The following is a 15,921-nucleotide window of genomic DNA, read 5'->3' as shown; positions in this document are numbered from 1 at the left end:
AAAACAATTTACATAAAACATAAACCAAAAAGCAACACAAACAAACCATAGACACTAATGGTAACAACATATCATTTAACATTACACACACGGACTTCCGATTCACCTTATTGTACTTTTTATGCATTGTTGGTCTATATGCACTTCTTGTTGTTTTTTCCTGTTGCATATCAAGAGAAATTTTTGCTTTTACAATTTCCTTGTAATTCAAGATTCAGTCTGAATCTGTCAGGAGATTTGCATTGTCACAGTACTTTTTAAGATATTATTTAAATATTATCCAATCCTTACTCACTTTCTGGTTTGATTTCCCTCTTATTCTCCCATTTATTTTCGCAAGTTCAAAATATTCTATCAGCTTCCCTTGCCAGTCAATTTTTGTGGGGATTGAGTCACCTTTCCAGTTTTTTGCTACTAAAGTTATAGCCGCTGTGGTTGCGTACTGTTAAGTTGTGGGTGAACATATCAGACGACACAGCAATTCTTCCAAAGCAGCTCTTTATTTGTAAGATGAAACAGAACTGAACTGAAGGGCTCAGTCAGCCTGCTTATATAGAGCTCCAGTACCTCGTTACTGTAACAACTTTCTAAAACTATCCAATCATTGAACGTCACTTTCGATCCTTCATTTGCATAACTATCTACAGTATCCATCCAATCACTGAACGTCACTTTCGATCCTTCATTTGCATAACTATCTACAGTATCCCCCTGCTGGCCCAGGGTGAGAACTTCAGTACATAACACGTACATTAAAAAAAGGTTCTAAAGTTTTTACGCTCCCTAGGCGCGAGGTTAGAGGACCTGATTATTTGAAACCCCCGCAGCAAAAGAAAGTGTCTCGTCCTCCTCACTCTCATCATTTCACTTCCCAACCATTTCCTACAAACTCTCAACAACCACTCTTTGCCCCGCACATGGCGGCGCCTCCCAGCTGCGGCAGAGGACCGGAAATCACTATAAATGCATCATAGAGACTGGGCTGAAACCTCTTTGAGGCAGAACTGAACTCCTCCCCTCCCGGGAATCGGCCCGCGCGTGCGCAGTGCGTGCGTAAGGGGGCAAACAACAACCTTCTTCCCAGAATGCCCCGCGTGAGCGTTATGAGTGAGGCGGAAGTAGGAGCCAGGAAGCCCCGCCTCATAACAATGATGGGGCCAAGATGGCGCCTGGCTATAGCTGCGCTTGTGGGCTTCGTCGTTGCTGCCCCCGGGTAAGTTATGAGGGGCTAAGGGTGGGTGGAGGGCCTCGGGCATTTTTGGGGAAGGGGAAAGTGGGGCTTCCAAGTGAATGGTGGTCAACTGAGCGCCGCAAGGGTGAGTCCACACTGTACCTTTAAATCGCTTTTATACCATTTTATATGGCTTCCCCGCAAAGAATTCTGGGAGATGTAGTTTGCTAAGGGTGTTGAGAGCCCTTAGGTGACTCGCCTATTCCCCCCACCCCCCTAGCTACAATTCCCGGAGTGGTTTAGGAGCTCTGGAAAATGTAATTCTGGGAGAAGAATTTGATAAACAAATAATAATAGAATTATAGAGTTGGAAGGGTCCCTGGGATTCATCTAGTCCAATCCCTGGCAATGCAGGATTGGACATTCGTTTGAAATGTTATAAATACCACCGCCCTGACTCTGGGGCGGGGTTGCAGTTTTGCGAAAAGATTTGACTGTAACCTATTGCTTTGCAGTAAACAACAATGGACTCCTAACTCCTCTTGACTCTCGAGTTGTATTGGCGTAACTCAGAAGATAATGGGACGTGGATGGTGCTGTGGGTTAAACCACAGAGCCTATGGCTTGCCGATCAGAAGGTCGGCGGTTTGAATCCCCGTGACGGGGTGAGCTCCCGTTGCTCAGTCCCTGCTCCTGCCAACCTAGCAGTTTGAAAGCATGTCAAAGTGCAAGTAGATAAATAGGTACCACTCCGGCAGGAAGGTAAATGGCGTTTCCGTGCGCTGCTCTGGTTCGCCAGAAGCGGCTTAGTCATGCTTGCCACATGACCTGGAAGCTGTACGCCGGCTCCCTCGGCCAATAAAGCGAGATGAGTGCCGCAACCCCAGAGTCAGCCACGACTGGACCTAATGGTCAGGGATCCCTTTTCACTTAGAAGATAAGCCATTTTTGGCTTACAACATTAAGATTAAGCGTCTGATGCTCTGCTGCAAGTCGTGTCTAAGAAACAAAACGAGAGGAAAATGACCCTATGCACCTGACGAGATATTTTATCTTAGGTGTATTACTGAAGGCAGCAACCAACACTAAAGATTCTCTAAATGTATTTGCCTGGAACCACGTCCACACCATACATTGAAAACAGTGAGATATCACTTTAAAAAGTAATGGCTCCCCCCCTTAGCCCCTAAGCTACAAAGTCTCAAGCCTTGTGCTTTTGCGAAAGCTGTGTGATTCTTCTTCACCAAGATTTGTTCTTTGTATCTTGCAACGTGATCTTTAATTATTTTTTCCACCAATTTAACTGGAGCTGACTCTGTCAATCAGATGATGGGGACAAACGTGTGGGAGAGCTGTGGCTTTTATGCCCTACCTGTGGACTTCATTGGAGCAACAGATTGGTCACTGTGAGAAACGGCACCAGATAGGCTTTTGGTTTTATCCACCAGGACTGCTCACAATCATCTTTAAAGTGACAGATTAGCCTGTTGTCCCCATTAGCTCTCATTTTAATCTCTCTGCAATGTTCTCTCTCTCTCCTTTTTCTGTCCTGTTTGCAGGTTGGCTGAAGTGGCTTTGGAAAGTGATGGGAAAAACCCAGGTGAGAGAGGATAATTGTATCTGTTTTGGCTATGTGAGTTTGTGTTGTAGTTTGCTTTCTAGTTTTTTTTTTTTTGTCTGGAAGAACCGAGATGGAGTGGAGGGCAGGAGAGGTATCATAAAATAGTGCTGAAAAAGATCTGAATGTGTGTCATTTCCCTGGCTGTGTGGCCCTTAATTTTCTCAAAACACCCTTGAGTATGATGCTCAGCAGAATGTAAGGAGAGCCCTATGGCTGGATCAGGCCAGTGGCCCATCTAGTCCATCATCCTGTTCTTACGGTAGCCAACCAGATGTCTTGGAAGCCTGACATCAGTAGTTCTCTGCCCACCTTCAAAATTCCTAGCATATAATGCTCTAAAGTATTGCTGCTTCTGACAGTAGAAGCAGAACGTTTCCATTGTGACTAGTAGCCTTTGATAGCCTTTGTTGTTGTTGTTTAGTCATGTCCGACTCTTCATGACCCCCTGGACCAGAGCACGCCAGGCACTCCTGTCTTCCACTGCCTCCCGCAGTTTGGTCAAACTCATGCTGGTAGCTTCGAGAACACTGTCCAACCATCTCGTCCTCTGTCGTCCCCTTCTCCTTGTGCCCTCCATCTTTCCCAACATCAGGGTCTTTTCCAGGGAGTCTTCTCTTCTCATGAGGTGGCCAAAGTCTTGGAGCCTCAGCTTCAGGATCTGTCCTTCCAGTGAGCACTCAGGGCTGATTTCCTTCAGAATGGATCGGTTTGATCTTCTTGCAGTCCATGGGACTCTCAAGAGTCTCCTCCAGCACCAGAATTCCAAAGCATCAATTCTTTGGCTATCAGCCTTCTTTATGGCCCAGCTCCGTGAATGTGTCTAATCCTTTTTTGAGGCCATCCAAATTGACGGCTATCTCTGCTTCCTGCAGGAATGAGTTCCGCAGGTTAACTGTGCGCTGCGGATCAGGCCTGAATCTTCCAATGTTCAGCTTTCTTGGATGCCTACGAGTTCTAATGTTATGATAGAGGGAGAAAACTAAGAGCAGTTCTGCCAGGTCAGGCCAATGGCCTATCTAGCCAGTAAAAACACTGATAGCATTTTCCTTCATGGATTTGCCTAAGCCTCTTTTAAAGCCATCCCAAGTTAGTGCCCGCTGCCGCCGCTTGCAAGCATGAGTTGTGTAGCTTAACTCTGCGCTGCATAAAGAGCTGTGTGTGTCTGTTTTGTTGAAGCTGACTCCTGATCTCCTCTTTGGCTTCCTGCAGCCAGTTTGCCTGGGGCCACGCCGTGTTGGCAAAGCGAGGATTTCGTGGTGACCCAGCAGTGCACTCCCTGCCAGAGTTTCCAGGCGGTAAGTGAACCTCCCAACAGGAACAAAAAGTTGGGCAAGGGTAAAAACGAAACGCCTTAACTGCTTGCTAAAATATGTGCAAAAGAGATTGATGTTCCCACTTTCAAACATATCTTATCCACTGTGGCGTTTAATGCCACAAAATAAGATAATGGACACAGAAGCTTCAATACAATAATAACACAGAAGGTAGAATGATGTCAAGGCCAGTACTGAGCTCAGTATGGTTTACACCAGGGGTAGGCAACCTAAGGCCCGGGGGCCAGATCTGGCCCAATCGCCTTCTAAATCCGGCCCGCAGACAGTCCGGGAATCAGCGTGTTTTTACATGAATAGAATGTGTCCTTTTATTTAAAATGCATCTCTGAGTTATTTGTGGGGCACAGGAATTCGCTCATTATTTTCCCCCAAAATATAGTCCAGCCCACCACATGGTCTGAGGGACAGTGGACAGGCCCCCTGCTGAAAAAGGTTGCTGACCCCTGGTTTACACTGACAGGTCACGGTTCTCCAGGGTATCAGATGAAGAATCTTTCCTAGCCCTACAGGCAGATCTCAGGGGTTGAACCTGGGACCTTATGCATACAAACCAGATGCTTTTATCACGGATCTATACTGTATTCCTTCCTTTAAAAATAAAGATGCTAGTCCTCAAGATTCTGAATAAAAAGCTAACTTAAATAGGAAGCTGCCTTAACAGTGACACAGACCAGTGTCCATCAAGCTCATTATTGCCTTCAAACTGACTGGCAGGAGCACTCCAGGGATTCAGGCAGGGTTGTCTTTCAGCCCCAGAGATGCCATTGCGGGTTGAACCCGGGTCCTTTGTGTGATGCAAAGCCAATATTCTATTAAACCAGAATGGGGAAGGGGTGGGTTCCCCATGCCCCGGTCAGAAGTGATCAGCTCCTTGGTTGGTTATTGCAACAGCTTTTCCGAAGCACTGAATCACATGCGCTTGGCAGCTGTGTTATTTAATGAAACATGTGCTCTCGGTTGTAGAAAACGATGCCAGAATGCAGCGTGACGGGCTTCATTGAGCAGATCAACTGCAGCGCTTCCAAGAAGGGAGAATACAAGAGGTGAGCTCACTGGGAGAAGAAGAGCAGTGTGCCTTGCCACCTGGGGTGCTGCCTCTGACAGTGGCCAGCAGCAGACCCTGCTGGAGCAAGGGGTGCTTACTAATGTCGCAGATCAGTTACACAGGAAGGCGGTGAAGGCGAGCCTCTGGCAGTGAGAGGCGGCCCTCCAAAGCTTTCTTATCTGGCCCTTAAGGCTCTCTTCAGGCCACACTCCTCACCAGCCCTGCTTCATAGCCTCCTTGGCTGTGCCTGGCTGGGATGTGTCCCTGAAGTCTCTGATCTTGCCTCTTGCCTGCAATCTCTTACCTGCAATTCCACTGCCCTGCAACCCCTACTGTAACTGATCCGCCGTGGATGCTTTAGCTGAGATTCCCACACTGCAGTGGGTTGGACTCGATGGCCCTCAGATGTGCTGCTAACAACTTCCTTCTGAAGCAGGAAGGGCCCTGTAAGCTTCTTGGTTAAAGGGGGGAAATCATGGCAGTCTGAAAGCTGAGAAGCAAGAAGGTTTCTCTTCTCTTCTCTTTTTGAATACCTCTGTCAGGAATACTCCCTCCCATTCCTACCCTCCCGCTGGTTTTCTGTTCCTCCTGACAGACAGCATTCCATGGCCGCTGAGCAGGCTTGTTTTGCAGGGGGAACTAATCCCTGAAGATCCCACCCAATATTTGTTCTTCTGCAAACGCCAGAGTTTCCATGAGCTAGCTTTCATCTCGTTTCAGTACGTTTCTGAGCACAATTCAAATTATTGGTGCTGACCTTTAAAGCCCTAAACGGCCTCTGCCCAGTATACCTGAAGGAGCATCTCCACCCCCATCGTTCTGCCCGGACACTGAGGTCCAGTGCCAAGGGCCTTCTGGCAGTTCCCTCTCTGCAAGAAGCCAAGTTACAGGGAACCAGGCAGAGGGCCTTCTCGGTAGTGCCGTCCGCCCTGTGGAACGCCATCGCAGCAGATGTCAAAGAGAAAAACAACTACCAGACTTTTAGAAGACATCTGAAGGCAGCCCTGTTTAGGGAAGCTTTTAAGGTTTAATAGGTTATTGTATTTTAATAGTCTGTTGGAAGCTGCCCAGAGTGGCTGGAGAAACCCAGCCAGGTGGGCTGGGTATAAATAATAAATAATAATAATAATAATAATTATTATTATTATTATTATTATTATTATTATTATTATTCTCAGTCTCTCTGCCCCTTTCAACCTTTAGCCACATAGCCATGGCACTTGGCTCTTCAGTTTGCCACTAGAGGGAGCAGCCAGCCTGTTTTAACTCACCTCTCTGATGCGTTCTGTGCTTCGACTCGCAGGTGAAGGGCCTAACCAACGCCTGTTGTGTCGTGTGGGGCATGTTGGGATGGGAACGCACACTGCTTCCTTCTGCATGCTCCCTCCTCTGTGTCTCCATCAGCAGAGGGTCGCGCTCACCTTGCCTTCTCCTTGCAGCTGCCGTTCCATGGAGATGGAAGCTCGCATCTTCTGGAAGTTCGAGGGCGCCATGCTTGGCGTGGCGGCCGTCTTCGCCCTGATGGTGGTATGTCGGCAGCGCATGCTCGACCGCAGAGCCTTGGAGAAAGTGCGCAAGCAGATAGAATCCATTTAGTGGCGCCGGGGTCTCTCGCCGCTCTTTTCGGAACAGAACCTAGCGGCAGCGGTTGGGGGGCAGCGGTGGGAACGAATCTTCCATTGGACTGTGTGGAGGAGAGAACGGGCACCCCGTCCTCATTGGAAAGTATTTGCCCCCCTTCACTTCTGGCCACTAGGGAATGCTGCTTCCCACACCTTGGACCTAAAGGCACTTGGACTGAAACTGTTGCATTGAAACACGGGCAACTTGCTTTGTTTTCTGAACACCCTGGGCACTTGTACGAAGAACAGTCCCGCTCCCCACATTGTCTGTGGTGCATCCTGACTTGGTTTGCTGCGTGGCCTCAATCTGTTGCAAACTCCTCGGCCTCTCTAGACTGTGTTGGATTCAAAGGAGCAAGCCCGGCACCTCCCTAGTCATACCACTGTTTTATTAAAGACCAGAAACCCCAGCGAGCATCTTTAAATCTTGTAAGGAAAGTGACTGATCTCTGCCCTTATTCATGCAGTTCCAAAGCCCTTTCATTTTGAGGGTGTGGAAAATGTAGCTCTATTTTGGCTTTTTGAAAAAGCCGTCCTGCGTATTGTCTGGGGTGGGGTAGGGGGTTGCCGCCAGAACTTTACTGTGGCTTATTTTAAACAGCCGTCCCTACAGGATTCCTCTGTAAGAAACCTCAATGTGATTAAAAGCACGATGAAGCTTTCCAAACGTGCGAGCTCTGCTTTGTAACCAGTGCTGGCAAATAGATTTTTCTTTTCTTTTTCTGTGCTGTCAGATTTGTGTGGCCCAGCAGAAGCCAAATGGGACAGAACTGGATCTGTTTAGCTTGGTGGAACTGAGGCCAGAGCAGGCAAAATTCTGCATTTGAAAAAAAACTGGGGAGCAGAGATGGTAAAGGGAGGAATGGGGCACCTTGGTGAAACCTCTATGCCTTGGGTTTGGCTACAACTTTTGCATTTTGTCAGCTTGGCCTGCATACACACTGCACATTTAATGCCCAGGGCTCCCCCAAAGCATCCTGGGAGATGTAGTTTACCCACCACAGAATTACCCTTAAAAAACTACAGTTCCCAGGATTCTTTTTTGGGTGGGTGGGTCATGCCCAGAGCCCTGGGCTTGAGAGGACAGGGAATTTAGGCGTTCCATTGTCGTGGGGCGGGGCGGTTTGTGAGTGGGCAAGAGTTACAAAAAGCCCAGTGCCTCAAGCCCACCTCTCTTTCTGATTTTTTTGTGTGTGGAACACCCGTGAAATCAAAAGCAATGTGTGAAAATTTGCAGGCTGCACACTCGTCTTTGAGTGCAGAAGCTCTCGGGTTCACCCTCTGGCATTGCCAGGTAGGTCTGAGGGAGACTTGGAGGGTCTCTACCTGTCAGTATAGACAAAGCTGAGCTAGATGGAGCAATGGCCTGACTCGAAATTAGGTGGCTTCCTATGTTCTTCTGTGTTAAGAGGGGCCACTGGGAGTTCCTGGCACAAGAGCCCCAAATCTTTGAAACCCAAAGGCGGGTGGGAGTAGCTAGAAGCAAACTCCCAAGTGTCGTTTGCATTGTGAGGTTACTGATCCCCACTGGATGAAATCAAAGGCCTCTGTGTCACGCACAGCATCCTATCGCTTTCACTGACCAGCCAGAAGGTACGAAATAGCCAATACACAGGGCAGGAATTGAGTAGTCCTCTTCTGGGAAAGTGCATGGGCACAGAGGGGATGTGAGCCTTCAAGATTAGGGTGGCTGGACGGTTTGCTAGCAGCTGCAAGCCTGACCAGGGCATCTCAACACAGACCTGCCAGTCTAGCATTTAATAAAACCATGAAATGGTTGTGAAGCACCTCTGGCTTTTTGCTGCCGCTAGTGATGTGCGCATTCCTTGCGCTAATGTTCATCGTGTTCATTGTGGCTGGAGAAATGTACCTCTGCCGTCCAGAATCACAGCGCCAGGCAGGATCCCTTGGTTATCTCCCGCTTGGACTACTGCAATGCGCTTTACGTGGGGCTACCTTTGAAGATGACCCGGAAACTACAACTAATCCAGAATGCGGCAGCTAGATTGGTGACTGGGGGCAGCCGCTGAGACCACATAACACCGGTCTTAGAAGACCTACATTGGCTCCCAGTACGTTTCCGAGCACAATTCAAAGTGTTGGTGCTGACCTTTCAAGCCCCAAACGGCCTCGGTCCAGTATACCTGAAGGAGAGTCTCCACCCCCATCGTTCTGCCCGGACACTGAGGTCCAGCACCAAGGGCCTTCTGGCGGTTCCCTCATTGTGAGAAGCAAAGCTACAGAGAACCAGGCAGAGGACCTTCTTGGTGGTGGTGCCTGCCCTGTGGAATGCCCTCCCATCAGATGTCAAAGAGATAAACAACTACCTGACATTCAGAAGACATCTTAAGGCAGCCCTGTTTAGGGAAGTTTTTAATGTGTGACATCTTAGTGTATTTTTGAACTTTGTGGAAGCCGCCCAGAGTGTCTGGGGAAACCCAGCCAGATGGGCGGGGTACAAATAATTTATTATTATTATTATTATTATTGGTATACATCTTAATCTTTTGTATTTTAAATATATGATTTCCCTTTTCCTGGTCTTCCAGCCATTCAGGCTGTGTCACCCACCTCCTTTAACCTGAATTATTGCCCCCTCCCTTTAGCACCCACCCATAGATTTCCAGGGGGAAAAAAACCACTTTGCACATGCTCAGAAGCTCCCTTTTATTTCTTCCCTGGCCTGGTTCCAGGGTTCCGTTGAAGCTTGCCCACTTCCCCGGATCCCAACCTGCCCCCTCATGGAGCTGGTGCGTTGCAATGAGGCAGGAAGCGGGAAGTCGCCGACACAGGTGGGGAGGGACAGGTGTGGCGCGAAATCCCATAATTTCACAAGCACTTGAGGAGGAAAGCATTGCAGGCTGATCCGCGGGGGCAGTTGCAGAGCTTGCCGATCCGGGCGCCTTTCCTGACGGCACACAGGTCACCGAAGGAACACTGTGAGAAAAGGGTGGTTGAAAAAGTCAATCCCTCTTCCCAGGGAACTCTGGGAATTATAGTTCTGGGGTGGGAGAGCAGGGCTCTCCTCGTGAGAACTCGGTGCCCATAACAAACTACAGTTCCCAGATGTCCTGACCATTCCTGGACCAATGAGGACAAGCGACTGGAATTTAATTTTGAGCACCCCAGAGTTCACCGGAAGCTGTTTTAACTGTTCCCATCGCTATTGAGGGCCTTCTCAGTGATGGCTCCGACCTGGTGGAATGCTCTGTCCCATGAGACCAGGGCCCTGCAGGGTTTAACATCCTTCCGCAGGGCCTGTAAGACAGAGCTATTCCACCTGGCTTTCAATTTGAACTTAGCCTGATCTTTTATTCCCCTTCCTTACCTCCCCCTCCCCTTTTTATGAAGATTACCCGCTCTGGGATCCCACAGCTAATTCTCCCCTGGTCTCCTCGCTGGCCCAAATAGGACTAATTTAGCCAGCTAGCCCTGGTGATCATCTAATATTTATTGGATGGATTTCCCCCCTAAATTCTGAATTTATTGTTATTCACGTTTTATACTGTATTTTATGCTGGTTCTTGTTGCATCAATTAAGTGTTTTAAATTTGTTGTTAGCCACCCTGAGCCCCGTTTTCTGAACCGGGAAGGCCGGGGTATAAATAAATATTTATTATTATTATTACAGCCCCCTTCTTGAGCGGGGAGACAATGGCAAGGTGGACTGGGCAGGGGTTTCTGAACACACAACCAGCTCTCTGAGCTCCACAGGCTCTCCAGGACCTCCTCTCTTGACTCCTCCTCTTTTCCTCCTTCCTCTGGCTGCACGGTCTTCCTGATCCTGACCCCCTTCTTCCTCCCATGATGCCAGCTGCCTCATGGGGGGGGGGCACAGAACCCCACTCCTCCCAGATCATCCTCCCTCCCTGTCTCCTCTGCCCGCACATTCCTGCCCTTCTCAGGCTCCTGCCCATCCTACACATCAGGATTCTTGGGGCCAGGGAGCCATAACTCTTTAAACCAGGCTTCCTCAACCCCGGCCCTCCAGATGTTTTTGGCCTGCAACTCCCATGATCCCTAGCTAGCAGGACCAGTGGTCAGGGATGCTGGGAATTGTAGTCTCAAAACATCTGGAGGGCCACGGTGGAGGAAGCTTGCTTTAAACTTTGCCCAGTGATTTATTTTGTGCTGCCTTTATCGAGGGAGGAGGAGAAGAGCAGAGCCAGGATTACTTGGCCCAAGCTGGCTCTACTTCCGTCAGCCATTTGCTCTGGCGCCACCTGCTGTTGGGCTCCCAGCTTCGCGCCCTATCAAGCCCAATGGGCACCAGCATCCCCTGGGTCTTTGTACAAGGGGTGCACCACTGTTAAAGGTGGAGGGCGGACCAGTTTTGCTATTAATCCCTCTTCCCAGGGAACTCTGGGAATTGTATTTCTGTGAGGGAGATACGGGTTTCCCCCCCCCCCCCACAATCCTCAGGGTCCTTAACAAACTACAGTTCCCAGAATCCTTTGGGGGAAACCTTGCCTGTGTGAAGTGGGACAATACTGGTCCAACATTCGCACCAATCCCTCCCTCCATGGCCCTCATCCCCTGCATCTATCGGCAACTATCCAGGCAGCGCCCGGTACCTTGGGAACTTGGTTGAATTTCTTCTCCCAAGTGGAGACCTTCTTATGTTGCAGCTTCTCCAGCACCTCCTGAAGTTCATCCAGCTAGAGAGGAAAGGAAGAGGTGGAGGAATTATTAAGGTGTGAGAAGAGCGTCTGGCGTGATTCCTGCTTCCATAAGAGGCCAGAGGCAGCTATTATGGTTCACTATTGTGACCCACTTTATTCTTGGCTCTCTCACTATTGCAGGGGTGTGGTGGGGGACCTGTGGCCCTCCAGGTGTTATTGGACTACAACCCCCATCATCCCTGAGCATCGGCCATGCTGGCTGGGGCTGATGGGAAGTGGAGTCCAGCGACATCTGGAGTTGCCAGAGGCTCCCCAACTTCTGCTGTAAGTAATGAGCACATATTATGGTCAAGTACTTGTAGGCCCCAATCGCTGTGTTGGTGTATGGCCAACAGTGTCTGGAGGACTTGAGCTGTCCCATCCTTTTCCTAAGGACTAGAAACTTGATGGTTTTTGAAATAAAAAATGCACTTAACTTTTTTCGCTGGAGGGTTGGATCTTCCAGAGATCCATTTCTATGCATTTTTTAAAAGAATCTTGTCCTTAAGTGGATGCCTTCTGTACGTTGTTGAGACTCTATCTCCCATCAGCCCCAACTAGCACAGCCAGGGATCAGGGATGATGGGAGTTGTAGTCCAGCGACATTTGGAGGGTCAAAGGCTCCCTAACCCTGGCCTTCATCCCACCTAGTAAGAACTTGCATCTTCCCCAACATTTTTTCTGTTGTCCATTTAAAGGTAAAGGTACCCCTGCCCGTATGGGTCAGTCTTGCCAGACTCTGGGGTTGTGCGTTCATCTCACTCTATAGGCCGGGAGCCAGCGCTGTCTGCAGACACTTCCGGGTCACGTGGCCAGCGTGACAAGCTGCATCTGGCGAGCCAGCGCAGCACACGGAACGCCGTTTACCTTCCCTATTTATCTACTTGAACCCGGGGGTGCTTTCGAACTGCTAGGTTGGCAGGCGCTGGGACCTAACGACGGGAGCACACCCCGCCGCAGGGATTTGAACCACCGACCATACGATCGGGAAGTCCTAGGAGCTGAGGTTTTACCCACAGCGCCACCCACGTTCAACCACAGAGCCTACGACTTGCCGATCAGAAGGTTGGCGGTTCGAATCTCTGCAACGGGGTGAGCTCCTGTTGCTCGGTTGGGGTGAGCTCTCGTTGCTCGGTCCCTGCTCCTGCCAACCTAGCAGTTCGAAAGCCCGTCAAAGTGCAAGTAGATAAACAGGTACCGCTCCAGTGGGAAGGTAAACAGCGTTTCCGTGCGCTGCTCTGGTTCGCCAGAAGCGGCTTAGTCATGCTGGCCACATGACCCAGAAGCTGTACGCCGGCTCCCTTGGCCCGTAAAGCGAGATGAGCACCGCAACCCCAGAGTCGGTCACGACTGGAGCTAATGGTCAGGGTCCCTTTACCTTTAATCATGAGATATTTAGGCGATTAATAGGCTCGGTTTCCATAAGAATGAAAAATGAGAAGCATTTCAAAGCCAAGGAAACACATACAGTTTGTTCTGGAGAGCCACGGGGCATGTTTTTTCCACACAGTGTAGAATCAGCAGTGGTTAGGTAATGTTATACTCTGGACTTAATGGTCTTGGGGGGCGTCTTTAGATAGTAATGTGCATTATATTACCTCCTCCAAAATGTGCTCAGCCAGGCCTGGTGTATCAGGGGACCCTGGCTGCCAACTCCACTGATTGGGGCCCTGGACTTCTGCCCCGAAGTCCCACTCTGATGGCGCCAGTGTGGGGGAAGTACCATCCACCTATTATCCAAAATCCTGCCCTGTCAGCATTGCAGAGCATAATAGCTGTACTCCACTCACTGTCACAACATCTGCTGCGATGGCCGCTTACTTAAATGGAAAAATAAAATGAATAATCCATGAATTTGCCTGTCAACGGCTACTGCTCATGAACAATAGCTCTATGGAACCTGCTTCTGAATACCAAGTTCCTGGGGGGCAAGAGCTAGAGAAGGTCTGTTTCTTTATTGCCCTGCTTGCGGGCTTTTTGGAGGCTTCTGATTGGCTGCTGTGGCAGCGGAATGCTAGGCTAGATGGAATGTTGGTCTGATGAAGAAGGGCTTCTCAGAGGCTTCTGATTGGCTGCTGTGGCAGCGGAATGCTGGGCTTAATGGAATGTTGGTCTGATGCGGAAGGGCTCAGAGGCTTCTGATTGGCTGCTGTGGCAGCGGAATGCTGGGCTTAATGGAATGTTGGTCTGATGCGGAAGGGCTCATAGGCTTCTGATTGGCTGCTGTGGCAGCGGAATGCTAGGCTAGATGGAATGTTGGTCTGATAGGGAAGGGCTTCTCGGAGGTTTCTGATTGGCTGCTGTGGCAGTGGAATGCTGGGCTAGGTGGAATGTTGATCTGATGCCGAAGGGCTTCTCAGAGGCTTCTGATTGGCTGCTGTGGCAGCAGAATGCAGAGCTAGAAGGAATGTTGGTCTGAATCAGAAGGGCTCAGAGGCTTCTGATTGGCTGCTGTGGCAGTGGAATGCTAGACTAGATAGAATCTTGGTCTGAATCAGAAGGGCTCAGAGGCTTCTGATTGGCTGATGTGGCAGCGGAATGCTGGGCTAGATGGAATGTTGGTCTGATAGGGAAGGGCTTCTCAGAGGTTTCTGATTGGCTGTTGTGGCAGCGGAATGCTGGGCTAGGTGGAATGTTGATCTGATAGGGAAGGGCTTCTCAGAGGTTTCTGATTGGCTGCTGTGGCAGCGGAATGCTAGGCTAGATGGAATGTTGGTCTGATGCAGAAGGGCTTCTCGGAGGCTTCTGATTGGCTGCTGCAGGCAGCAGAATGCTGGAAGGGATGGAATGTTGGTCAGATGGGGAATGTCCAGAGGTTTCTGGCATTTGATGCACATAGCCCAGAGAAGCGGCAACTGGATTAAAGGGTGTGGCTCACTGGTAGAGCATGCATCTTGCATGCAGAAGGTCCCAGGAGCAATCCCCATCATCTCTGGGTAGGGCTTGGAGTGAACCCGGCCTGAAACCCTGGAGTGACCCTGCCAGTCAGTGTAGGCAATACTGAGCCAGATGGACCAATGATCTTCCTTGCTATAAAGGAGCATCCTCTGTTCTCATTACGGCCCAGTACCATCTTCAAATATTTGAAAGGCTCTTTCTTAGTTTAGAGCAAACTTGTTCTGTTTCCCCAGAACATAGGACCTGAACCAACACGTTCAAATTGCATGAAAAATAATTTGGAAATCGCCTGCTCCTCAATTTCAGTATTTTACTTCTCACCTGCCCCAATTTTTATGCTCCCCTCCCTGGAAAAATTATTGCAGATGTCCATGGGGGTCAGACTAGATGACCCTTGAACCTTCTCCCAACTCTGATCCTCCCTGCCTCTCTCTCTCTCTCTCTGCCTCTCTCTCTAACATTTTAACAGGGTTCTCTCCCCCCACCCCCAGTCAATAGCAAATGTTTACATTGATGAATCTAACAGACTAAGTGTGTCACATCTGGATATTAGCAAAGAATTCTGTTCCTCAGCAAGTGGGGAGCATCTTCTGGTCGTGTTTGGCTCATATCCAAGGAATGATGCAATTGGTTCCATGTGATGGGTCCTGGTGGTACAAGTGGCAGCAGAGTCCCCCCCCCCCCTTCTCCCCAACCCTCTATCTCTGCCTCCTGTGGCTGCCTGGCCAACTTGGTCTAAAATAGATACATCCTCAAAGCAGTTTCTGATCCAGCATGTTTCATCTCCTGGCGGAATAAACACCCCAAATCACATGCTAAAATATGTCTCTGGATCCCTGGTTGCCAGCTCTGTTTTCCTCTCAAACCTACAAGTTCAGGTCAGCCTGGTTCTCACTTGCAGATAAGATAGTGGAGAACGGGAGGTGGCGACCTGGTTGTGGCCAGACTCTGATTTTTTTTTTAGAATATTTATTAAAGTTTCCAATAGTAATACAATACAAATCAAAAAAAGGGGGAAAAAATAACATACATACAAAAATAAGAAAAAAAGAAAAAATAACATACATACAAAATTAAAAATGATTAAAAACACATAAAATTTCCGTTACTTATTTTTCATTAACTTATTTCCCAGACCTCCTCATACCTCCCTTTTTTGTATTCCAATTCAAATTGTTGGTTCAGCAAATCCTTATCCAATTCCTTTCTCAAACATCTTATCAACAAAAACCTTGATTTTACCATATTTATAAAAACCACTTTTTTACTTTATCCAAACTTAACTCTCATCCAAGCCTATATAACGGTACTTGTTCTTAAAACAAGCGGTCAGACTCTGATCTGGTTCTAAAGAGCCACGCACTTCCCTTTGCAAGCGCTCTCTCATTCTCCCAGCCCCTTGCTGGCTTCCTTTGTCCTCGCGCTCTCCTAAAGACTTGGACCAATTCCTGATTGATGGCTAGATTGCATTTATATCCCCACCTTGCCTGAGGTGGTGTACATTTTCCTCCTCATTTAATCCCAACACAACAACCCTGTGAGGTAGGCGAGGCTGGGAAGCAGCAACTG

At 48.9% G+C, this 15,921-nt stretch overlaps 2 protein-coding genes across 2 annotated transcripts in view; one reads left to right on the top strand and one right to left on the bottom strand.

Annotated features, from left to right (window-relative positions):
- The first annotated feature begins 1,062 nt into the window (after positions 1–1,062).
- Positions 1,063–7,460, top strand: JTB (jumping translocation breakpoint). The gene is made up of 5 exons (XM_083716165.1): positions 1,063–1,213; positions 2,731–2,771; positions 4,002–4,087; positions 5,090–5,169; positions 6,611–7,460. Exons 1-5 carry the CDS (start codon positions 1,086–1,088, stop codon positions 6,765–6,767), a joined length of 492 nt encoding a protein of 163 aa, XP_083572291.1. The 5' UTR covers positions 1,063–1,085; the 3' UTR covers positions 6,768–7,460.
- Positions 7,461–9,446: 1,986 nt separating this feature from the next.
- Positions 9,447–15,921, bottom strand: part of LOC310833455 (cocaine- and amphetamine-regulated transcript protein-like) — a 9,821-nt gene continuing 3,346 nt past the window's right edge. The window contains exons 2-3 of the mRNA XM_083716197.1: positions 11,368–11,451; positions 9,447–9,730 (exon numbers count right to left, since the gene is read on the bottom strand). Coding sequence (XP_083572323.1) covers positions 9,623–9,730; positions 11,368–11,451 — 192 coding nt within the window. The 3' untranslated portion in view covers positions 9,447–9,622. The remainder of the gene's footprint in view (positions 9,731–11,367; positions 11,452–15,921) is intronic.

This window comes from Podarcis gaigeae (genome assembly GCF_964106915.1).
Source record: "Podarcis gaigeae genome assembly, chromosome: 16".
Taxonomy (NCBI): Eukaryota; Metazoa; Chordata; class Lepidosauria; order Squamata; family Lacertidae; genus Podarcis; species Podarcis gaigeae.
This window is presented reverse-complemented; position numbering and strand designations above follow the sequence as displayed.